The sequence below is a fragment of the Oryx dammah genome, unplaced genomic scaffold, assembly GCF_014754425.2.
Source record: "Oryx dammah isolate SB20612 unplaced genomic scaffold, SCBI_Odam_1.1 HiC_scaffold_25, whole genome shotgun sequence".
In the NCBI taxonomy this organism is placed as follows: Eukaryota; Metazoa; Chordata; class Mammalia; order Artiodactyla; family Bovidae; genus Oryx; species Oryx dammah.
The window spans coordinates 22,081,882-22,107,300 of NW_024070209.1; the positions used below are offsets into that span (position 1 = coordinate 22,081,882).

Consider the following 25,419-nt stretch of genomic DNA (forward strand, 5'->3'; position numbering starts at 1 on the left):
CTGCACTTAAACATGTTTAATGACTGGGTTCTAAATGAAAAGAATCAAGAGTTAGGTGGCAAATCTCTGGATCTGTTTATATTGTCTTCCCCTGTCTGTGATTACGTGCTACGTAGCTGATAAGCACAAAATTTTAGTTCAGTTGCTCAGTCATGTCGACTCTTTGCCACCTCATGAACTGCAGTATGCCAGGCTTCCCTGTCCATCATCAACTTCTCAAACTCATGTCCATTGAGTCAGTGATGCCATCCAACCATCTTATCTTCTGTCATTCCCTTCTCCTCCTGCCTTCAGTCTGTCCCAGCATCAGGGTCTTTTCTAAAGAGTCAGCTCTTTGCAACAGATGGCCAAAGTATTAGAGCTTCAGCTTCAGCATCACTCCTTCCAATGAATATGCAGGACTTATTTCCTTTATGATTGACTGTTTTGATCTCCTTGCAGTCCAAGGGGCTCTTGAGAGTCTTCTCCAACACCACAGTTCAAAAGCATCAATTCTTTGATGCTCAGTCTTCTTTATGGTCCAGCTCTTACATCCATATATAACTACTGGAAAAACTGTAGCTTTGAATATACAGACCTTTGTTGGCAAAGTAACGTCTCTGCTTTTTAATATGCTTTCTAGCTTGGTCATAGGTTTTCTTCCAAGGAGTAAGTGTTTTTTAATCTCATGGCTGCAGTCACCATCTGCAGTGATTTTGGAGCCCAAGAAAATAAAGTCTGTCACTGTTTTCATTGTTTCCCCATCTATTTGCCATGAAGTGATAGGACCAGATGCTATGACCTTTGTTTTTTGAATGTTGAATTTTAAGCCAGCTTTTTCACTCTCCTCTTTTATCAAGAGGTTCTTTAGGTCCTCTTCACTTTCTGCCATAAGGGCCGTGTCATCTGCATATCTGAGGTTATTGATATTTCTCCTGGCAATCTTAATTCCAGCTTGTGCTTCATCCAGCCTGGCATTTCTCATGATGTATTCTGCATATAAGCTAAATAAGCAGGGTGACAATATGTAGCCTTAATGTATTCCTTTCCCATTTTGGAACCAGTCCATGTTCAGTTCTAACTGTTGCTTCTTAACGTGCATACAGATTTCTCAGGAAGCAGATAAGGTAGACTGGTATTCCCATGTATTTAAGAATTTTCCATAGTTTGTTGTGATCCACACAGTCAAAGGCTTTAGCGTAGTCAATGAAGCAGAAGTAGATGCTTTTCTGGAATAAGCACAGAAACTAGGCACAATTGGAGGAGAATCACAGCTGTTCACAGATGATGAAAATAGTGCTTCAACATAGCTGATGTTATGGACAGCTTAGAACAAAATGATCATTTGCAATAATAGAATTCCTGATATATTCAAACCCGTTTTTGGACTGACAGTTGTTCCCAGTCATGGAGTATCTACCACACACATGTCATTTGTAACTTGCTTTGTTGAAAGAGTTCATCTTGTAACTTGCTTTGTTGGAAGAGTTGTGTTGCAAGTTTGTGAGTGAAATCAGCTTGATTTTTGTTTCCAAATCAGATGTATACAGATAAGGCAGGCCAAAATAGCAAGAAAGATATATATCTGTTCTCTATGGTTGTCTGAAGGTGAAGGTGGTGTTGGATGAGCTGTTTCCAAGGTGACTTTGATGAGGCATGGGAAACTTACTTTGTGTACTTTTCTTGCCTCTGGGGGATATTAGCTAAAGTCTCTTTAGGGATATGCTATTCTATAATCTCATTCCACAGAGAAAAGATCTATGATAATAATGCTGTAGAACTGTCACTATGGAATTATATATCAAATCTTGATGAAATTTTTGGACTCACCTAGCGATCATGGTGATTGCATGGGTTGTATATATTGATAGACACTGTTATTATTTTATGTCATCTTGGGAGTTTGCTTAATCCTAGCAGATACTTTCAAGATAGAGATAGCTCTATCAATGATCATAAATTTAAGCTTTGGAGTCAGACAGGCTTGAATTCAATTTCTGATTCTGCCACTTTATAGGTGAGTGATTTGGGGCAAGTATTTCTCTAAGATTAAAGTTCTCATGTGTAAAAAGGGACAGAAATTATACTTGTTTCAGAAACTTTTTGTGAGAATTTGGGATATAATCCAAGTCAAGTGCTTAGTACATTACCTGGTTGATAGCAAGCACTCGATAAATGTTGGCTAAAGCTACTATGATAAAGGGCATTAGAATTCAGCTTATTTGTTTTTTTCACCTTTCAGTATAGAAGATGTTTCTGGTGCTCAAGAAAAATTTATTCAGACACTTGTTAAATATGGTAAGGAAGAGTTTTTTTCAAAAAGGGAAAGGAGACTGAGCTCAAACCTGAAGAGAATGAAGACGAATGGGGGTTTATAATCAAGAAGCAGGATTGGGAGTCAGTGGATAGAAAATTACTAAAAGCAAACATCAAGGCTGGGTGGATTTTTGCTAGTCTGATTCAACAGGAATCTTGTTGAAGGCAGGCCAGTGTGATAAGTTATGAAGAGCTGGGGATAGGGAACTTGACCAAGTATCAAGGGTTGGGAGGATTTTCACTAAACTGACCCTAAAGGCTTTTTTTTTCTTTTGGCCCAAATGGGCCATGGACAGAGCCTAAGTTCAAGGTCTAGTCAAGAAGAGGCCTCCAAGGAGCCGTATTCAAGTCTGAGAAGGAGAAAGTTTTGTCACTGTTATCAGGGACATAAATACTATCCAGCACATAAATACCAACAACCATTTGTTGACAGCCTTATGAGTATCAGGCTCTCCATAAACGGTGATTGTTTCATTTAATCTTTATGACAACCCTAAAAAATAGATACTATTAGTCTCATTTTACACAGAAAGAAATTGAGGTTTAGACAAAGCTGCATTCTAAATCCAAAGTTTCTGACCCCACCAACCAGCACTTGTGGGCACTATTCCATGTTGGGCATGTGTAGCTGGGCACGGGAAGATCTAATCCAGTACTTAGCAAATATTTACAGTGAATGAATGAATATCTGTGTGAATGGCAAGCTGCAGTTGTTTCCAACAGCTTCAGAGGAATGAGAAATGCTGCAGAAATTAATTTGTGATACCAAAGTCAAGGCATATATACTCATCAACTTTATTACCTTAAGTGCTACAGTGGCAGGAACCATAGGGTTATATGGGGGCATCTCCTTGAATAAAAACGATGAGAATGTGGTGAGAGCTATGAATCTGGCTGCAAGTGTGTGTGTGTACAAGCATTTTTAAAAAACGGTTATGGTATTGGGTTGGTCAAAAAGTTCAATAAGCTGTTACAGAAAAAGCTGCATGAACTTTTTGATCAACGCAATACAAGTAAGGGAATCTATCACTGAGAAAACATCCTGGGTGTATTCTCTTTTGTGGTACTCTGTGGATAAATATTTATAACTTAGCAGACATTATGTTCTTTTTTTATAGAATTCTTTGATCCCCCACAGAAGTATCATTTTAGGAAATGTGATCTGATGCTACATTTTATGTGTAGCAATGAAACTTGAGTAATTTTTTAAAACATACAATTTTGGGGCTTCCCTGGGAGCTTAACTGGTAAAGAATCCCTCTGAAATGCAGGGAACCCTGGTTTGATTCCTGGGTCAGGAAGATTCCCTGGAGAAGGGATAGGCTACCCACTCCAGAATTCTTGGGCTTCCCTGGTGGCTCAGATGGTAAAGAATCCACTTGCAATGCGAAGATGCAGGATCGATTGCTGGGTTGGGAAGATCCTCGGAGGAGGGCATGGAAATCCACTCCAGTATTCTTGTCTGCAGAATCCCCATGGACAGAGGAGCCTGGTAGGCTATAGTCCATGGGATCGCAAAGAGTCAGACACGACTGAGCAACTAAGCATATAAATTTTAAGACAGTATCTTTTAAATGTTTCTTCCAGAGTTAGGGTCAAATCTCTTAAATTGAGATTTAGTTTAATTTAATTTTAAATTCAACTTTAAGACAATACTTCTGCAAGTGATAGTTGCATTTTCCTGAGCCAAATGTACTGTATTTTAATCCAAGACTCCTCAGTGGCTAATTTATATCATTGCTATAACATAGAAAGAAAGCAATTTGTTAATTTCATGAAAGTCATAGCAGAATAGTTTAGGGAAAATTCAGAAGTCCTTACTTCTGTCCTTAAAAATTCTCCCAATATTTGTAGAGAGCCAGATTCACAATGGATACTTAATTAGCATTTGTCAGATGGATGAATGAATTTTTGCCATAGCAAAATGTTCTTGAGCCTGGAATTAACTATGACAGGGAAACATTTTGATTCTCCTTTGTTGGAGTTAGTTAATGGGGTCACACTGAAGATACATAAAAAAAATCAATAGAAATGAATGACTAATTTACAAACATTTATATTTAAGTGTTAGGAAATACGGTAAGATTAGGAAAACAGTTAAGACAATGGTTTGTACAGAATTGACTCATTCAGGCAATGAACACTTCACGGATTACAGTTTAACAAGTTAAATGTCACATATAACATACATGTATGACAGACAGTGCTTCTGATTTTGGTATTAATATACCATCAGTTATACACATAAGAAGTATTGACAGTTAAATTTGGGGTTATGAAATATATAATTTGTTGGGTAAGACATTTCAAATTACAGTATATCTCAGGCAGCATGCAGGAAAAGTCATTTATTGTACATTTGTTAGGACATACCTTGCAACAAGCTTCCAGTTTTGGGGAGTTAGATCAAGAATACAGAAACCATTGAAATGATGGTATGGTTGGAATCAGCAGTTGTATTTAACTGACTGAAAGAGAGAGCATTCTGTTGAAAACTCTCCTAAATAATTCATTAGGAAAATGCACAGTGATCATAAACTCAATTCTTTAAAAATTGTTTTCACAGTTCTCATTTATTGGTGATACAGAAGCTGCAGGAAATTTGAATTCTGAGAGCTGGTTGTACATTAACAGCAGGACTTTATTCTTCTGTGGGTGCACATGATTACAACAAAGATGCTTGCCATCTGAAATCACATATTATAACAATGGTGCTGTACACACATCACAAATATTTGGTGTTTCAGGGTCTTAACAAATATTGTGGTTATTTTCACAAACAGACCAGATTAACAGGCAGTGTAAATCACATATATCCTACGATTTTGAAAATACATTTTATACATTCGGTTTCTAATTTCTTCACTAGCATTTAATTTTGGTGTGTTTTTCTGTTTTCCTTTTTTTTTTTTTTGTCTCATATTTAGAGTCCTTAAAGAATCTATGAAGATCTGGCTCATGCCAAGAAACTCAGTAAGATTGATGTTTCCCCACAGGAATATGGCTGAGTGTACATTGAATCACAGAGTCAATAAAGCAACATCTAACTTATAACAGATCATTTTTAAAATTCAAATAATATCTAATAATTTTAAAAGTTTGAACAAAACTATAGGAATCAAAAATTTTATTTACAAAACATTTGAATATATTTTTAAATGGCTAGTTCTCACTAACTGCACAAATTTAATATCCTTGATGTACATATACCATTAACCTTCTATGCAATGCTGTTAGATCTCTGAGTTAATATACATGTGATGGTTAGGTGGGAAAATTAGATGGTAATTTCCATTCACTCAAGGTGCTTGAAAGCAAGTGCTTTAATACCTTCCAAGTCAGATGAGATCTGCCATTAATGTTGGTGCCTTTAATTTGAAAAGATTTAGCTGAATTACCCAAACGTATTTTAGTGCAGTATAAGAATTGTAGGAAAGACTGATAAATTTACCATCAGATGTTGAAATTCTAACCTAACATCACGCTGTTGATCTAGTCACTGTATCTTTCATTTCCAAGGCGTCAGTGTATTACATTGGCTTAAAAAATATTTTCCTTGGTCCTTAGAAATACAAAATATTAATTTTCAAAAGATAGAGGATGAGAGGGTGAGCAATTTCTTACAATTACATTCGTAATGAAAGAAGTTAATCTACATTTTACAGATCATTAAATGGTCTTTGGCAGAAGACTTTACAAATAACTTCCTCCACTTTTAACATTTTGTATAGGCCATTTCCCTTTTGATGAGATCAGTTGTAAACTCACTTGTTCACAACTATAGGTTAATAGGAAAACACCACAGATATAAAAATATTTAAGTTTAGCACATACTTTTTTTGAAAGTTAAATTCAAAGTATACTGACTCATTGATACTAGAGAAGATATTCTACACAGGCATTTCTGACAGCACTGCTTAAGATCACAGTTTTAACAATATGGTCAGCAAAGAGAGAGTATGAATATCTTTATTTCCAACAAAATATTATCACTGAAACACACTGAAAGAATCCACTGCAATCTTTTAAATTATACTACACTGTATTTCCCACAAAATGAGTAATATATAATGTCTATGTGTGTGTGTGGTATGCATGTGTCTGTACTTAAAATGGTAAGTCTCAGAGATTACATTCATTGGCATGGAAGAATAAAAATAGAAAGACTCAGTTAAGTAGCCAAATGTATTATTGGCATACCACTACTCAGAAATTACAAAGTTCAGTGAAATTGTTTAAAAATTAGCTTTAGACAGGCGATTGTTTTCAGAATCAACTAGAGGGACATTATGATTGCTTACTTCAGTTCTCGAGACACAAACTCCTTCCCTACTTGGTGTCTCTTCTTTCCACTCTCCCCCCACCTGTGTTTGGAGGCTATTTGTGGTGGGTCCTTTATACTGTGCGTGCATGATGTGAACAGGCTGATCTTTCCTTTTCTGTCCTGTGTGTTGGATTTATGATCGCCTCTTAGGATGAGAGGGTTTCTGGCACAGTGATCTGCCTCCCTTGTCTTTATGGATTGCCTATGAGTTCAGTTTACTATCAAAAGTATCCACCAAGCTTATTCAGTGGGAATGAATTACCACTCTAACCAAAGGTGAGAGAGACCTTCTAAATCTGTTTCCTACTTGAGTTCTTCCATCTTGGCTGCTGTGCCAGGAACACTTCCAGTGGCACAGAGTTTTGTATAGATAAAGTGGGTACAAGATGCTAGTTCTTTTTCTGGTGCTCATCTAGAAGCTCAAAATGTGTCCTCAGTGTGAGCTTTCTACTGTCTACTAAAATTAATAGGTGAAATCTAGGGAAGTCCCCCTTGGAATAACAGTTGTGCCAACAGTTATTTTTATGGCTTATTAGAATAGTATTGAATTGCACCACTGTCCTACGAACATCACTATGGATGGCATGGAAAGGCAGAAGCTGCTGGAGATTCAAACAATTTTCTGTTACCTTCTAATGTCAAGACCTTTTAATGTACTGCACAATTTGGGGGGCTTTAGAACATAGAACTTTTTCTTGAGCTTTCTGAGGGAAGTTTTTAATCCAGGTTTGATTCAAGATTTCAAGACTCGAGTCAATAACTTAAACCATGGATTGTGAATAAAGCCAAGCCACCACTGTGATTTTGCCTGGGGGACAACAAAGTTCTGGGAGGGAGGTCAAGTCTCTGAGTGGGCCCCTCAGTCTGATCTAGCCCCTCCCTCTGCAAAGGGGCAGGTCCCCTTACCAAGCACCTTGGCATTTGATGATCATTCTAAGAAGGGTCTTTTCAGCGAGGCTCTGAGTGAAAGGCCAAATATGCAGATGGAGATGGAGAGCACAGTGGAGACAGAGGAAGGGGCGTGGCGCTTTGGCTGGAACTGTGTGGTGATCAGGTCACAGCGGGGGAAAGCTGATGAGAACATGCTGTCAGAGACAGAAAACGGGACACCACTTTGACCAGCGATCAGGTTTCTAGAGATGCAGGCAGAGCACTATGATAAATCAATTATTCTTTTTCAGTAATTCCTGAAAAAGAGCAGAAAGTCATTCTAAGATACCTGACAAGTCTGGCTCTTTGAAGGAAGACCTGGAAACATAGTTTAGCATTTTCTTCAGAACACCATTGCTGAGGTTCCAGTTTAGGTTTCCTTTTGGCTACTTTGAGTTTACTTTTCTGCATCAAAAGAAGCAGTCAAAAATATATTCATATGGATGTTTTAAGTAGCTGTCAATGTGATACTTTCAGGTTCGATTTAGGGAAACATACACAAATATGTACACACACATAACCCACAACCTTAAACACCCTTTCCTAAGCCATTTTAATAAGCCAAATCAACTTGCTGGCTTTTCACTCCGGTTCTGCACCAATTCAAATGAGCCTAGGGGTCTTGGGATTGTTGTCTACGTTGTCTGTGGTTTCCAGGTTTTATGAGCTATGTGAACCTTTGAAACTATCCTTGAAAACCCAAATTCACTTAGAACCATAATCATTTTAGCTCAGTCCATACCCACTCTTCAAACCAATAGACCATATCATTAAATATAACTCAGTCCTGTTAGACAATGGTTTAGCATTAAGGCAAATGGACCAGAGCTGATCAATTAAGAGAAAGGTGTCCAAGGTCATTCTCTGGACACCTCTGGTCATTCTCTGGTTAGTCAGTCAAAGCAGTTAGCTGTTGTTTTTTTTTTTTTTTAAAGAACTAGAAAAGCTAATGAGATTATGATAGGAGATCTTGCCTGAAACTCAGTTATACCAGTAAAGAATATGTGTAAGGATTAATTTTCCTTCAGGTTATACTGAATATTTTACATCAGAATGGTGGACATTTCTGTAAATATATCAGAATGTACTGGGCCTAGATGGACTCTATCATTTAAGCTTTTAAACTTTTTCCTGTGAGGAAGCAGAGTTAAACAGAGGATGACATGAACTTTTCTTGACCACTGAGAGCACAGATTGTAGTTCTCAAACTTGAACATACATCAGAATCATCCCAAGGGCTTGTTAGAAGCCACATTGCTGGGCCCATTCCCAGGTTTTCTGATTTATAGGTCTGGGTTGGGCTCTCAGGTGGGACCAGGGAATTTATATACCTAACAAATTTCAAAGTTGCTACAGATGCTGCCTTGTCATGGACCAAATGTTAAGAGCCGCTGTAATAGCTTATTCTAAAACACACTTTAGTTATTCAAACTATCTTAATTGAGCTCCCAGTTCCATCTGGAATGGGATGGTCAGTTGGATTTTTTCCGAGGCATCCTTATTATGCAGGCAAAGGATGAATTCAACTGGTACTGGTTTACTTCTTGAGAAATGAGAGGTTCAGATGTTTAAGTCCTATATTAGCATATATAGCAAACCCATAAGTAAAATACGACTTAAACTCGTGCCCTAACCTATTACCTTCCTCCGAGGGATAAAGGCTTTTTATACCTTATTAAATTTGAGTCCCAAGAGGCAAATGCAGAAAACTCTACAACCTTTCTTCAGGGAGTATTATTTTAGTAATAGTATTAAAATTCTCTCTTGCCACACAGGTGAATATTTTTCCTGAGACCTCAGGAGGGTTAACATGATAACAGCTAAATCTGTTCACAGTTCCTTCACTGAACATAAACAAAGGTTTGTTGACTTTTTTCTAGTAGTATGCCTCTCAAATGCAGGGATCTATATATAAGAGTAAAGCAGAAGCAAGTACTCCAAAGGCCACTCCATGAAGTAACGATGCAGAATTTTGTTCAACAAGCTGTCAACAAGTGTAATCAGTGATGGCGATTCTTTTGACTGACATGTGGACCTGGGTCAATCAAGAGGCTAGATGGGCACAGGGGTTAAGGAAAAACAGACATGAGTTTGTATGAAGGGGTCATTTCCTATGTAGAAGGCAAGTTCCATCTATTTATGGTCTCTCCATCTTACCAAGCACCTACTGCTAACTGACCGAGCTACCAGGATGGCTTAAGGCAGTCATATCTAGAAAATACTTATGGTGCAGATTTGTTATTTAAAAGACAAATATTTACCTTTCCAATTTAGGATTTCCTAATCAAATGTGAAACAGGGGTCAAATTCAACATGGGGAACTTAAAGAAATATAAAAATATGATGGCTACTGCAACTGAATAGCAGCTTTATATAAAGACATATAATGAGAGAAGGAATTTCTTCCCTAGGTAGAAGTCAGACATAACTCTGTGTGTGTTAGTCACTCAGTTGTGTCCAACTCTTTGCAACCCCAGGCTCTTCTGTCCATGGGATTTGTCAGGCAAGAATACTGGAGAGGGTTGCCATTCCCTTCTCCAGGGAATTTTCCCAACCCAAGGATCAAACCCAGGTCTCCTGCATTGCTGGCAGATTCTTTACTGTCTGAGCTAACAGGGAAGCCCTTAGTTAGGACAAAAATACTATCTTTTAATTTTCTCTCTCAACAACGAGGCCCACAAGATCGCTTTCTCTGTTCTAATGACGGGAGTTTTTGTTTGCCTCTCCTCCTGACAAATTTGGCTTTATGCCTCAGTGCTAATAAAACTGGAATAAATTACTGCTATGATGTTGAAATGGTTTTGCCATTTCTGATGACATTCTAACTGGTATTCCTTCAAGAGAAGGCTTACATATATTCCACTAAAATGTTGTTTACATAAGCAGAGTTTGTCATGATTGCTTTTCTTTTTTTTTTCTTTTCCCCATGGCGATGTCTACATCCTTTTGCTATATTTTCTCTAACCGTGTGCAATTCCAGATTGCTAATGAGACATTTGGGCTGTGGCAAAACAGATGATTGCTAGGGATGGGATTTAAGTCTTTTCTGTAAAAATCTTTTTGAGGAGTCACTTTCTCCGTAACAAGGGAGTGTTTAAAAGACAGCTGAATTTGCAGCAAAAGCAATTCTTTTTTCATCTTCCTTTAGAATACTTGTATCTTTTAATAATCTTTCTCCTGGTCAGTGTACATCCTGTTTGCATTCACACACTTTGGTATAAAGTCACTACTGGCAGGCTCTTTCTCCTAACAGATTGTCATTAAGTACAAAAAAAATAAATGAAAAATAAAAGTGGAATTATTGTGGGAAACTGTGAACTCAGAAATTACATTTAGAAGACTAGCAGATTCACCCTTAGGAAGGTCAGTGATGAGGAAGGCATTCCCATCTGGTTAAATTTTCTGTTGTTGGGCATCCCACAAAGGCAGAGACTTTTCACTCCCCTTAGGGAAGGAAATTTTTTCAGCAGTGCGTAAAGAATTGTTTCAAAATAAATCTTTAAATTCCCATCAGACTTAATGTAGCTTTTTTGGCTTGATGCTCACATTGATAATCAAGTATTGTGAGGAGTGTGATGAGGACCAACTGGTTCCCAAAATAAAGCACCTTCAACCCATACCCCTTGGATTGATACCAGGATCACGCCAGTGCTTGATGTGTTCTGGAAAGCCAAGTTAAAAGTCCTTCCATTTAATGATGAGGAAATTTAAGTCCCAGAAGAGCTTGAGATTCATAATCCTCTGAAACAATTAAATTCTAATTATCAACAGATGAAAGCCTTTGGGGTCACTTCTTTGGTGAAATAAAGAGAACATTGTGTACTCAGACATGGGGACTGAGGTCTTCTCTTGTTGACTGTTAAAATGTGACAGCTGAGGTTGTAACTCCAAATACAGTCAGACACCTCAAAGTCAAAAAAGAGCAATGGGCAGAGTTAAGAGCATTTAGTGATGAACTAATATCAACACCCAGTAGAAAAAATCTTCAGTAATGGGGAGGCAAATCATTTCTGGAACAAGTTTATCCCAACTTGAAATGTTGAAACAAAAGACAGTATGTCATTCTCACACAGGTTTTGGTTCATTGTACACTCTGAAGATGTTAAGTCTGAATCCATTATCTCATTGGTAAAAGACAGAATGTGGAGTTAAGAAAATGAGCAGTTCTATTTCTATTAAAGGAAAGTTCCTTGACAGATTTCAGAACAGTTCCATTTAGCAGTTTCAAATTGATAAAATGTCTCTAGATCAAAATTGAAGATTAATTTAATTAGAGTGCCATGACTGGACTCTTCCTGACTAAATTCAGGGCTAGTGCTAGTTTTCTTGGAATTGTCTTAAATTCTTGATGCCATCTTAGATTACCTAGTATAATACTCTGCATAAAAGAAATGCTTGAAGTCTATGGAATTGTATGATTGAAAAAAATGTAATTGCCTCTGATATTTGATTTTAAAATTGTTCCACTGATTTGGCTATATAAATTATTTTTTAAGTTTTAACTGAATATAAAGTAGGTCAATGATCTTGGAGGACACTTGCTAAATTGTGGCCACCTTTGGTTTAACTTCTGATTCTTTTTATTCATGTAATTTGTCAGTTGATATTTATCAAGTTTTTTATCAAGCTCCAGCATCCAGACAAAGTTTTAATTCGCGAGTACTCATTGGAAAAGACTCTGATGCTGGGAGGGATTGGGGGCAGGAGGAGAAGCGGATGGCAGAGGATAAGATGGCTGGATGGGATTACTGACTTGATGGACATGAGTTTGAGTGAACTCTGGGAGTTGGTGATGGACAGGGAGGGCTGGTGTGCTGCAATTCACGGGGTCGCAAAGAGTCTGACACGACTGAACTGAACTGCCCAAATACTCTCTGCATTTTTCAATCCTTATTGATGTATAAGTTCTAGGCAGGAAGATAAACTTACATTTAAGATACTTTCAACAAAGTGATTTTTGACTTTTGATAAAGGATTGTAAGTATTTCCTCAAATCTTGTTTTCTGGGTGGCTTGCAGTCACTAACAAAAGCCCTTTAATAAGTACAGTCTTAATACGGAGACAATCAGATGGTCTGTGTTTTTGTACAAAACTTCTGGGTCAACCAATGAGGCACCTGTCATTTCCCCCCCTTTTTTTCCTTTTATATTACAAGCTCTGGAAGGTCTGTTTCTCCAGGGAGAATTAGGAAATAAAAGGCAGAGTCTGGAGCTGTGTCAATATCCTCCCACTGAGTATGGGGAAATATTCCACTGGGAACCATGACAGGTTAAGAGCAAAACACTGAGAAGCCTGTCGGAAGCCCAGCCCTCCTCTAACCCAGCAGTTTGTGCTGAACCTTTATTGTTTTCAAATGTTATTATCTTGTCTGTTGCTTTAAAGGGACCCAAACCAATTCTGGTATCTATACAAAACAAACCTAGTCTTTGGGGAAACCCACGGATCTCATTTGAGTAAGTGGAAGCTTCAAGTTTGGAAAGTATATGAATTAATTCTAAACAATGACAAAGCAACTATTATTTTCATTTTACCGACAACATGATTTTTCGAGTTGGGAGTGTCAGTACATTAGCAGCAAAGAAAAAAAAAAAAGAAAGTTTAGACTCCTCATCACTAGGTCCAATACTTAGTGTTGCTGAAATTGCTTCCATGGCAACCAGTTTGGAAAGAGAGATTCACCCTCCAAGCAGGCAACAAGTATGTGATGGAGCTGCATGCTGCTGTTCGGAAAGGTTTGAGTCAAACACAATATTCTGGCTCAGAGCAGAAAGGAATCTCTGCAAATAGTATTCAGCTCAAGTGAAAAATATCCTTCTGGCATGGTTCTAATGTTCACAGACCATATCCATCACAGGGGTGAGCAAGGCGGTGATCTGGTTCAAGGACTAGCACTGATTCCATATCTTTTGCCCACTTCCTTTCTCCATCTAGTAACTGAATGGTGATGTGATTATGACATTAATAGTGATCTTTATTTCCTGGCTCTACATCTTATTTGCCTCTAGCTACTGTATGAACAGGATGGGGAGGGTAGTGATTGGGTACTGCTGTTAGTAATGTTAGTAAACTCCATGTCTCAATGATTTAACACACATTTCCTGAGAGCTTTGCATAAATGCAATCTTTGCTTCATATCTGAGATTTAAAAGCATCTCTCTCGGTTTTGTGTCTAATGTTTAAAATTTGCAACAGTTACATTTTTAAAGATAAGTAGGTTTAGTCCATTTTGAAAGGGAGGACAACTCTTTTTTTTTTTTTTTAAACTTTCTCTCACTATTTGCAGTTGTTTCTGAAAGATGTACACAGGGATTAAGAGTCAGTAAACAGAATCACGGATGCATTCTAATGCTCAGTTTCTTTGGGTGCCTATTGGGAAAATTCCCAATCCATTTGATGAGAAAGATAGTCATTTATTGAAGAAAAAAAAGTACATCTATGCAGTCTGTGAGAACAATCTGAAAATATCAAGGATATTTTAAGCCTCATGCATACGTTTACCAAGATTCAGGGTATCAAATTTTCTATTGGATTACTAATGGCAGCAAAAACCTGTGCTTAAAGTTTTAGACTGAAATATCAAAGACATTTTCTTGCAAATTGTAACAATAAAAATAACTTGACATTTTTGCATGATGCCATCCTTTGCTTAGATCCAATATAACAAAAGTTGATGAAATATCAATAAAATAAACTCATCTCAGTATTTCTAATAGTAAGTGTCCCAAACAGACTCTAAGACATAATGAAACAGTTTGTTAAATAGGCTCCAATGACTTGGCATTGACATCATGCCACTCTGTACCCACCCCTTATCCTTCCCCCTGGAGAAATTTCATGTACCAACTGGTTGAAAGGGTGAATTTGCCTGTTAGTAAGATGTTAGGATGGCATCACCGACTCGATGGACATGAGTTTGAGTGAACTCCGGGAGTTGGTGATGGACAGGGAGGCCTGGCGTGCTGCGATTCATGGGGTCGCAAAGAGTCGGACATGACTGAGCAACTGAACTGAAGATGTTAGCAGCAAACGCTAGGGGTAAGACAATTAGTGTATATGAGAGTTGAGGGTTGATTTAGTTGAGAACATTTAAGCTAAGCTATAGTTAGTGGAGAATCAGTATGGCAGTGGATGATTAGGTATTTGGGCAAAACTAGGTGGGAGTCCCATTCCTTTTACACCAACAGGCCAAAACACATTTCTAGAAAATATCAACCAATGTATGGGGACCTGTGTGCCCAGTTCTATGTTTCCAGAAAAATATAAAATCACATCCTTCTAATTTCCCAGGATTTGACCTACAAAAGGATGTTTTTTTCAAAAGCTGTATTCAAAACCTCCCCAAAGACAGTATAATTGGAAAAATAAGAAAGTGGCACTAATTGATCAAAAAAGTCTCTATCAGAAATGCTTGCCAAATGAGGAAGGAAAAATGAAATTCTTTCTTTTAAAAATCTACTCATGTATTTAGAAGGAAAGATATAATTAATAGTGTTATAAGCAATTTTCAAATGATTTTAAATTTACACCCTTAGCAAAAAAAGGAAAAGGAAATCAGGAATATGCTTCCTTTCCCATCTCTGCCCCCTTTTCCTGTTTATAAAAGAGATCTGATAAAAAAGGAATGTCAACCTGACATGGACTTTTAGGGCAAATCTAGAGACATCTGAAAATACAATCTGAGTTCTTTGATTTGTATCTTCCATTTTGTATTTATGTATCTCTATGCTCTGGGTGGGCAGACAGTAAAGTGTCTGTCTACAATGCGGGAGACCCGGGTTCGATCCCTGGGTTGGGAAGATCCCCTGGAGAAGGAAATGGCAATCCACTCCAGGACTATTGCCTGGAAAATCGCATGGACAGAGGAGCCTGGTAGGCTACAGTCCACGGGGTCGCAAAGAGTCGGACACGACTGAGCAACTTCACTATGCTCTGGGAAAAGATGGGATAGAGGAGATTAACTGCTGAATCTATATCTGATTCTCATAGAAATAATCTTCAAACTAGCATTTCAAAAAAAGTTTTTTTGGTTTGTTTTTATACAGGTTGAAATGACAACTTTTGGTAAAAAGAAGATTGAAAACAGCACTTAATTTGCTGTGCATAAAAGGTCGGTGTTTCAGAAGCTTTTTAAATACTGATAAGTCTGTTTGAGCTTTACTGTTTGTATGGGCTAGATTTAAGTTCAATATCCCTTCTGATGTGTTGATTATTTTAAACAGTCAAATTAATTCTGAAATGTAAATAACATAAAAATGGAATCAGCTTTTTATAAATGAAATTATCAGGTTGCTATGTTGTGAAATTTAGAAACTTCATGGCTTCAGAAAAAAGAGGAAGGAAATTAGTGGAGGCATTTTTATTAACACCTGTGTAAGTCCAATGCATTACACAAATAACTCAGCAATGCAGGAAAGTGTGCCAAAAGCATACTTTTGGGGGGCTTGCCAGGGCTTCCCTGGTAGCTCTGCTGGTAAAGAATCCACCTGCAATGGAAGAGACACTGGTCTGATTCCTGGGTAGGGAAGATCTGCTGGAAAAGGGATAGGCTACCCACTCGAGTATTCTTGGGTTTTCCTGGTGGCTCAGCTGGTAAAGAATCTCCCTGCAATGAGGGAGACCTGGTTTGATCTCTGGGTTGGGAAATCCGCTGGAGAAGGGAATGGCTCACCTACTCCAGTATTCTGGCCTGGAGAATTCCATAGACTTTTCCATGGGGTTGCAAATAGTTGGACATGACTGTAATCTTGCTCATTACTTTAGCAAAAAGAGGACGGAAATTATTGAAGGCAATTTTATGAGACACCTGTGTAAGTCTGGTGCATTACACAAAATAACTCAGCAATACAGAAAAGTGTGCCAAAAGCATACTTTTTTGGGGGGTTGCCAAAGCCAAAAGTTATGCATCCTCAGCTTTGATTTTCATATAAAAACTGAGAATGAGTAGAAAGCATGCATGGCACTAAGTCAGCTCAGTCATGTCCGACCCTTTGTGTCCAACCCTGTGTGACCCCATGGATTGTGGCCCACCAGGCTCCTCTGTCTGTGGGATTTTCCAGGCAAGAACACTGGAGTAGGTTGCCATACCCTCCTCCAGGAGATTTTCCTGACATAAGGATTGAACTCACATCTCTTATGCCTCCTGCATTGGCAGGCGAGTTCTTTACTGCTGAGTCACCTGCGAAGGACAACGGCTTTCAAATATCTTAGACAAGGGTAGCTTGGGATGAGATCTTAACACATTATTTTAAAAATATGATCTTGTCAAGCACATAGATAATTCTCACCCACATAATTATTTTAACCATATTCTTCAATTATATGAGCATCATGAGAATGGAAAATCTTTTAAGATATCTTCCTTGAGATATTTTACAAGTTTTAGTGTTGAGTATAAGAAGGTAGAGAACTATTTTTCTCAGCAGACACATGGGCCATATCAGCTTTATCTTAAATATTTATATAACTGTCTATTTTTAGGTGAAATGTCATTATGTATTTTGTTATCTGAGGGAAACTGTTCCTTCTACTTGGAAGAAATGAGATTTTCATACAGGAGGATGGTTCACTGCAAATCTAGGATCATATTTTTAGGAAAGATCTCCTTGGAGAATTTATTTATTGCTCTACCTTGTGACTTTAAGAGATCTAATAACAAATTCCATGAATTAAATGTGGTTTATTTCAACATGGAAAATGTCATGGACGGAGGAGCCTCGTGGGCTACAGTACGTGGGGTCACAAAGACTTGGACATGACTGAGCATGCATACACATGCATATTTCAACTTGGGAATGTAGGGGAAATGTTTTTGAAAATCTCTGGGCCAGGTCTTTATAGGCAAATAAGCAATTTCCAGTACAGAGGGCTATATAATCATTTTAGTAAATTAATTCCCTTCTTTACTCTTGGATTTGGCTAGGTAGATCTGTCATTGCAATCAACAAATTAGGAGTGCTGGGCTCTGCATTAACTGTCAAAATTGACTCAGTAACATTGAAATTAGTCAATTTCTCTTGGTATGTTTGGTTACTAATGTGAATTTCCCTACCATTTGCATATCATGAATATAATAACTACAGAGAAATACTTGATCCACTCATATTTCTTGGAGGCATGGAAGCTACATACGCTGTTTTTCTGTATTTACGTAGTTGATGTTTGGAGATGTATGTGAGGGTCTTTATCCTCGATCCATACCTACATATATCAATAGAATAGGAAGCTAGGTGGATGGGCACTAAAACATGAAGAATGTGATCCAGAGAGGAACAAAATGAACAGCTGCTGCGTGTAGCTTCAGGGTCTAATCCTGTCCTAAACATTTATAGAGATCCACATTAAGATCCAAAGACTGTTTTCTAGGTGAAATATCATTATATTAATATCTGATTTTCCAATGACAGGCTCACTTTCAGAAAAACATGCCCAGAGAATTTTCAGCATGAGCCTTTTCCACATTGCTGAAAGGTAATAGTGAACACTACTAAGGGAAATGAATATAATGGGAGTAGCCAAGGAAGAGCTACAAAGGTTGGGAATTAGCAAAAGAAAGGTTAAGGCTGCATATTCCCAAGGGGACACCTCTCTGGATCTTTGAAAAGGTTGGGATGCATGATTCTAAAGAACGTGAGCAGATCAAGCATCCATAAAACATTACATCGATTACCAGGCAATTCTGGGCAAGCAATTCTTCCTATAAAGACATGGGTCATAATTCTAACTACAAAGTTATGTTGCTTTTTTCAAAGTTATCATGTTCTGTTCTACAAGTCAACCAATTAAAATAATTTATACTATGATCGGTGATTTAAAAGTTCCATAGGAGATTCAATCAGAGGACCTTTGACAAAACTGAAATTGGAAGAGCCTCTGAATGCATGTTTTCAGATACCTTGACAGGTAGAAAAAAGTCACAGACAGCTTCATACTCACCCGTTTCTTGTTGGCTGGAAAGCTGACGCACTCTCTCCTTTGGGAGTCCCACCATTTAGTGGTTGCTCCTTCTATAGGTAAGACATTCTCTCTTTGGGGAGATGATTAACTGTGGCCCAATTAAGCTCTAAAAAAGATCTCTCACAATTGTTTCCCCTTCCTATGCTATCTCTGCAGGTGTAATACCAACAGGACCAACTGATACTTGACAGACACTGATGGAAGGCGATGAATATGATTAGAAGTGATAGGAATGTAATGGTTGAAAAAAAGAACCGAAATGCAATCCACTACTAAAACCTGTAAGTAGAACTGAAAGAAAGCTGATGAATCTACTCGTAACAGCACCTTTCTTTCTCTGCAAGATAAATATGATTTTGTATGTCTCGTCTATGTAATACCCTTGTTTATCAGTTGAAATGCTCAATTTTACTTCTCTTGGCCAAGTGAGATGATGACTACAACAAAAACCAAGTGCCATTTGGAGATTATGGTAATATCCAGTGTTGTACATGGTTGATTATGAAATGACCAGATATTCCTGAAGTTGTGAAACTATACCCAAGACTTGCTCTGGATATAATTGCCCACTATCAGACAGAGAAAACCATAATCAAGAGAGATTTCATTTCTTGGGTCAGGAAACACTGAAGGAAGTCTTAAGGGAGCTGATTTACATTCTTGAGAAAGTGAAGTTTTGTCACCATTAGAGAATGCAGGACTTCGTCATCTATTAGAGGATATTTGTTATTTTTCTGATTGCTCCCACAACATTCTCAGATGTATGCAGCACAAACTGGTGAATCTCACTTTGACAGGTTAGGAGCAGGGCTGTGGGATCAACAATGAATCAAGTCCCTTGTGGATAAAACTATGTGTATGGTGATCTTTTTATTAATAGACCACTGGAGGCGAGGTATATATTAGGAAATCTAAGAGATGACAGTCACCTATCAGAATAGCTTTAGAATTGAAGACAGACAGTATGCTTTTCAAGAAAAAATTACAAGAAGGAAAAACTTAGTGTGCTTATGCCATGAATGGTAAAAGCAAAATTCTGTGACATCTCCACTGGTAGTAAGGCTTGAAAGAATAGAATTAGCTTGTAAGAGATTAGAATCATTGGGCCACAGCATTTTACTGAATAGTTGCTCTAGTCAAGGCTAGTCTGGTCATTGAATTATCCCTTTTACTGTTATAGTAGTATATGTTGGCTGCTTATTTTGTGTTAAACCAAAGATTGAGTCCCAGGATACATACTAATTGTTGATCCAAGAAAATTACCTTCACATAGGAAAGTGTTTCATGCATGACCATATATGAATATAACGAGGAATTCTAAAGAAAAATTTAAAGACGGTTAGATGAATAAGGTATCATTTGTCTCAGCAGTCAGACACTGTGCTCCCTCGGGACATTAAAAGCAGACAATGCATGACCAAGGGTTGACATTTGTAAGGTGATTACTGGACATCTATTTTCTTTCTTTTGGATGAGGATACCAATGGCACAATAATACCTTTTGGGTCTTTATTTCTTCAAAACATGAAAACAAAAGATGAAGTAGATGACAATGAGAAGAGAGAAAACATTCCATACAGAATATGCTGGATCACTAGTGATTAAATCAGAAATCATTAGAAACTTTATTTGTCTGTGTCAATAATGTGTACCATTTATAAGGAACAGCACAATTAGTGCACCTCCCCCCTAAGCTGTGCACAATACACACAAAATAAAATAATCAAAATGAAATAATTTTACATGACTATAATTACTAAAACAACCCTGAACAACCAGAATCATATTTTCCCTATAACATGAAAATTTAAAAAGCAAACAAACCAAAAAGCTTTGAAATTGACCAATGGTAAAGATTTCTTAACATCCTCTGTGAAAATTTGCTATGGGATTATTAACATTCCAAATATAGCTAGAAAGAAGTGCAAAGTCTTTCTAATGTTTAAACAACTCATATCCCTTGACTATTTACTTGGTGTTTCTAGGCTAGCTTTTCATTAAATAAATCTTCAGAAAAAAATGGGTTAGGATTATGCCACCAGTGCGTTGGGCCATGACAGGTCAGGGCTGAGGCTCCCGGAGATGTGAGAAATTACAGCTGCAGGGGGCATGGAAAAGGACTGCTGTCCAACAAAGATCAGCTGAAGATAAAAATTTGGATTGATTGGGATTTCTCAGACAGCTGGGTCATCAGCGGGATTTCCTTACTTGGTTTAAAATGGAAAGATGTACCGATCTGCAAGATTGGCTCAGGGTACACTGACGGCTGCTCCTACCCTATGCCTTGTACTCTCTCAGATCAAGAAAATCTTAGACATCTAGGCAAGATAATTTCAGCAATTGTGTTTTTCTTGTAAGATCAAATTGTCTCCATGTGGCTGTGTTAACTGTTACTCAGGGATTAACTGTGGACCCCTCAGGATAGGGATCTGGGCTGTCTGATCCGTGTGTAGTCCCCAAGTGCTAGCACAGAACTGGGCAGATTGAGTGGGTGCTCAGCATTTACTTATGTGTTCAGTCACCCAGTGTTTATTAAATGATGAATGATTGTGATTACTAAGTGGAAGAAGAGAAAATAAATGAAAATTATTATCAGTTAAGTGTCTTTGAATCAACACAGAGGGCTTAGGGGTGTCTCCGGCCTGGGATTCTTTATGGATAGAGAAATGTCTGAGAGGGGACCTAAGTCATTCCATTTTTCCTCATTTGTGGACTCACAGCTTTGGAATGTTGGGTTTATCATACTCTTTGATATTGTGAAATAGAGCCATTCCATTTCCAGGGTTAAAAACCTCCCAGAGCAGTCCTATGAGAGGCACTCTCATTTAATCACTTCCTCCTCAGCCCTACGTAGAGAAGGCCTGTTGCTCACCGTGGCTTCTTTTCTCCTCAGGAACTGCAGATACTATCAGAGGGGTGTGGACGGTGAAAAAAATGGGGCTCTGAATAGCCTTTTACATAAAAAAATAAAATGAACAAACCAGCACTATCTACCATCTGTGCCAGACAGAGCAGATGTGAAATAAATACTTTGGGGGCAGGGGTGTTCCAGGGAAAGGAGGCTTTCAGAGCCCAGGCACATCTAACGTATCCCCTTCTCTACACAGCCCTTCTCCTTGGCCTTCCTGAACCGACAGGTGAGTTTTCAAGGCTTTGATATGCACCACATGGCTAATTTTCCTTGAAGATACTTTGTCGCATGTCCGCTGTCCTCTCAATAGCTTTAACTCCCACGTAACAGTTATTGTTTCTTAGAAATGAACCTGCAGATCCATGAACAATAAGCCATTTTCTCCTTTTATCCCTAATCAAACTCAATAACAACACAAAAGTTACAACTCAGGTGAACAGAAAACTCACTTATGTCTTCAATGTCCAATCAGTGTCGCCAAATGGGAGAACAGTATATGCTATACTCTACTATATACAGATACGCTTTGTTTTGTTGTGTTTTCATCCATGCACTGTGTAACAGGTATCACAACAACATTCCCAAACAGGCAGATGAAAGAGGAGCAAATGTTCCCTCATGACTGGAACAGGAGTGTGCAGGCCGTAGATGCCTTGGAAAACAGAACTGATGGACAATCCCAGGCAATAGCAACGTGGGACACAGACTGATGCAAATGGAAAAGGATGATGTGCTTTTTGAATGGAGTTATTCTTCCTGTTTGTATGAGGGGTATAGGGCAGGAAAAGGGGTTTGGGATGGGAGGGCTGGGGAATCAGCGGGTGTGGAACATCAGAATCAGGGCCTTGCTAATCATAGTCCAGCGCTAAAGAGATAAGGAAGGACTTTGTATGTTCCTGGGAATCTAGGCATGTTGTTTTTGTACCTGTTGAACAAGGGTGCCAGGCCTAGTATCTTTAAATATCAGACTGTATTTAGAACCATGACTCTTCTTAGCTCCATTCCAGCTCCCATGTTTCTTCTTGGAGGGAGCTTCACCTCTGCTCCCACTCCAGAGATAAGCATGAAATTTAGTAATATGGTGAAGACATGCTTCTTTCTTCTTCCATGCCCATTTCTTACTCCAAAATAATTTTTAAAGTTTTTGGGCAAAGGGAGAGTCATCTTCCTGATTTCCATTTTTACCATTGAGATTGGACATCACCTCCCACAAGAGAAGCACAAACCCTGATCCTCCCCCTGCAGAAACAAAACCAAACCCTAACATCACCCACCTCCCAACCCCGACCCAAAACAAGCAAAAACAGAAAACAAATCAAAGACTTAAGGATTTATGAACCCAGGGAGAACACAGCCCTTCTGGGCTGAGCTGCAAAGATGGCCCTGCCTCCATGCCTGGTTCAACAAGACGATGCCCCTGGGAACGGGAGGTGATGCCTTCTCACTCCGGCCCTAGTACAGAGTCTGCTCTTGAAGCTGGATTCCATCAGCAGGTGGGTGGGCATGACAAATGCGTTTCCTCTGTTCATTATACATAATTTTTATGTATATATATATGTATATATATATAAATTTACTACATCTGATTGTTCCTTTAGAAGCCTTTTATGTGGCAGTAGGCCTCCAGGGAGGAGAAGAAAATGTACAAGAGCCACAGGAGCACAAAGAGGCAGGATGTGAGGAGCTTGGCAGTCCGGGGCCCACCCAGCTCACCTCCAATTTCTGGCCTCCGCCGATACAGCAGCACCCCCACATTGATGAAAGCAAAAATGGTGAAGAGAGTGACAGAAAAAGCTAGCGTGCCAGGGGACACTTTGAACTGTTCCCCGTTGGCCGCGTGGTAGATGGCAGCGATGGACCAGGCCACACCGATGCCCAGGAAGACGTTCACCGCGTTGCTGCCTGTGACGTTACCTATGGATGCATCCGCATACTGGTCCTGGGTGGCTGCCACTTTGCTTGCGAATGTGTCTAAGGAGGAAGAAGAAAAAGACAATGAACGATTAGCCACTTACAGAGGTCTGTGGAGTGCTGGGAGCTTCAGCCGTGTACTCTGGAATCAAGCCTTCGGTGGAAACCCCGAGATCAGGACAGAGCTTTGTTCTCTCAAGTCCCAGTCTGTGTAGTCAGAACAAGAGGATCCCTAGGTAACAGGACTCGAGGGCTTGGTGGTGGGTGAGTTATAGGTGACTTTGGTCAAGTTCTTTTCCCCACAGATACCACAGTTCTTTGTTGATGGTAACAATTCTATGAGGGTAGTAAACTTTAGAGGTAGGGATACTGGGCTCAAAGAGGAGCAGTGCAAAATGGGTGCAGTGCCAAATCACGCAGCAAGCAAGAAGCCACATTAAGGCCTGAGCTGGGCCTTCTGCCTTCAGGCAAATGCTTGTTCATTGTATTATCTCACCTTTCCCTGTGCCTGGCGTCCTAATAGGCAGCCTCAAAGCTCTTTGTTTACCAATAATCCTGAATGCATCTTTTCTCTGAGGCTAGGGAATTCACACATTTTCTTTCTCGACAAGGAGTAGGACAAAACTGACTTGGTGAACAAAGCACAAGGGTTTAGTGCTCGTTTAAGCCAGAGAGTTTCAAATTCTTCCTTTGTAAGGGAGTGTGTGACCCCAGGCAGTTACTTAATTTTTAGAGATCCAATTTCCTAATCTGTGAAATGAGGATAGTAATGCTCACTTTAGAGTGCTTTCGTTAAATTGAGCTATTAAATGTAAAATGCTTATGTTTCTGGTACAAAGCAAGGGTAGCTATTTTTGTTGTTTTGGGAAGACAACGTGAATGGAGCTGCCCAGACCAGATCTGTTTATTAAAAGGTGAGGTGAGGATGGATCTGAAATAGCTCCCTTTATTAATAATGTAACAGGACCTGTAAGATATCCAACTTCCTTTTTATCCGATCACCGAGTTACTGATATCAAAGTCCTTTCAGCTACCTCTGCAAAATATGTTGCAGAGTCAATTTAGAATAAATATTAATAACTGTCAAATTGCACTCACATTTGCAAAGCCAGCTGTAGCAGGTATGCTATTACTGCAAGGTATCATGCTCTAAGCATATGTGTAGATGTGTGATATCTGGATGGCTTTCTCCACTCTGTTGCTATTCTGTTGCCACCTCCAGCAGTGTGTGTGCTAAGTCACTCAGTTATGTCTAATTCTTTGCGACCCTATGGACTGTGGCCCTCCAGGCTCCTCTGACCATGGGATTCTCCAGACAAGAATACTGGAGTGGGCTGCCAGGATCCTCCAGCAGATCTTCCCAATGCAGGGACTGAACCCATGTCTCTTACATCTGCAATGGCTGGTAGGGTCCCTTACCACTAGTGCCACCTGGGAAGCCCAAGCTCCAATGGGGATGATACATAAAGCATGTTTGCTTACATAAGCCTGTAGATTCTTGTGCTTTACCATGGGAGAGAGGTTATTTAGGCTTCTCAGAGGCTACTGAATCTGCAGTGTCTCTTTCTGAAAGGGAACTGTTTAACCTCGAGGGTCGGTGGGATGGACCCACAGATAGATTCTGACCTATGTTTTATAACAGAGGCAAACTTCTTACTCTGTGCTACCCATATGACATAGATACGTTTTTAGTTTTTAACTGGAGGATAATTGCTTTACAATGTTGTGCTGGTTTCTGCCATAGAACAATGTGAATCAGCCAGAGTTACATGGATATATTCACTGAACCCTCAATCTAACCCTTGCAGAGTAGACATTATTAAACCATTTGTACAATCTGGGAAATAGTGATGTTGTCATAGTCTGCCTATAGGATAGGGTGTCCGTCAATAGAGCAAGGATTCTGAAACCCAATCTGTTTGCTTTCAGAGCCACTCAGCCTACACCTTGCTTTCTCTCCTAGGGAGGCTCATGTTTTCCTCTTCTCAGTCCCTTTTAGGCTGCCCTGTTCCTTCCACTCAGAAAACTTGAGACAGGTTTCCACAGAGTACTCTTTCCTGTACTGGTGAGAATGAAGAAGGAGGTGTAGGCAGCT

At 39.0% G+C, this 25,419-nt stretch overlaps 1 protein-coding gene across 7 annotated transcripts in view; it reads right to left on the reverse strand.

Moving 5' to 3' along the window:
* Positions 1-20,086: 20,086 nt before the first annotated feature.
* SLC8A1 (solute carrier family 8 member A1) overlaps positions 20,087-25,419 on the reverse strand; it is a 445,025-nt gene continuing 439,692 nt past the window's right edge. For all 7 annotated transcript variants that reach the window (XM_040224697.1, XM_040224698.1, XM_040224694.1 and 4 more), the window contains one exon: positions 20,087-23,384. In XM_040224697.1, the coding sequence (XP_040080631.1) occupies positions 23,008-23,384 (377 nt within the window). In that variant the 3' untranslated portion in view covers positions 20,087-23,007. The remainder of the gene's footprint in view (positions 23,385-25,419) is intronic.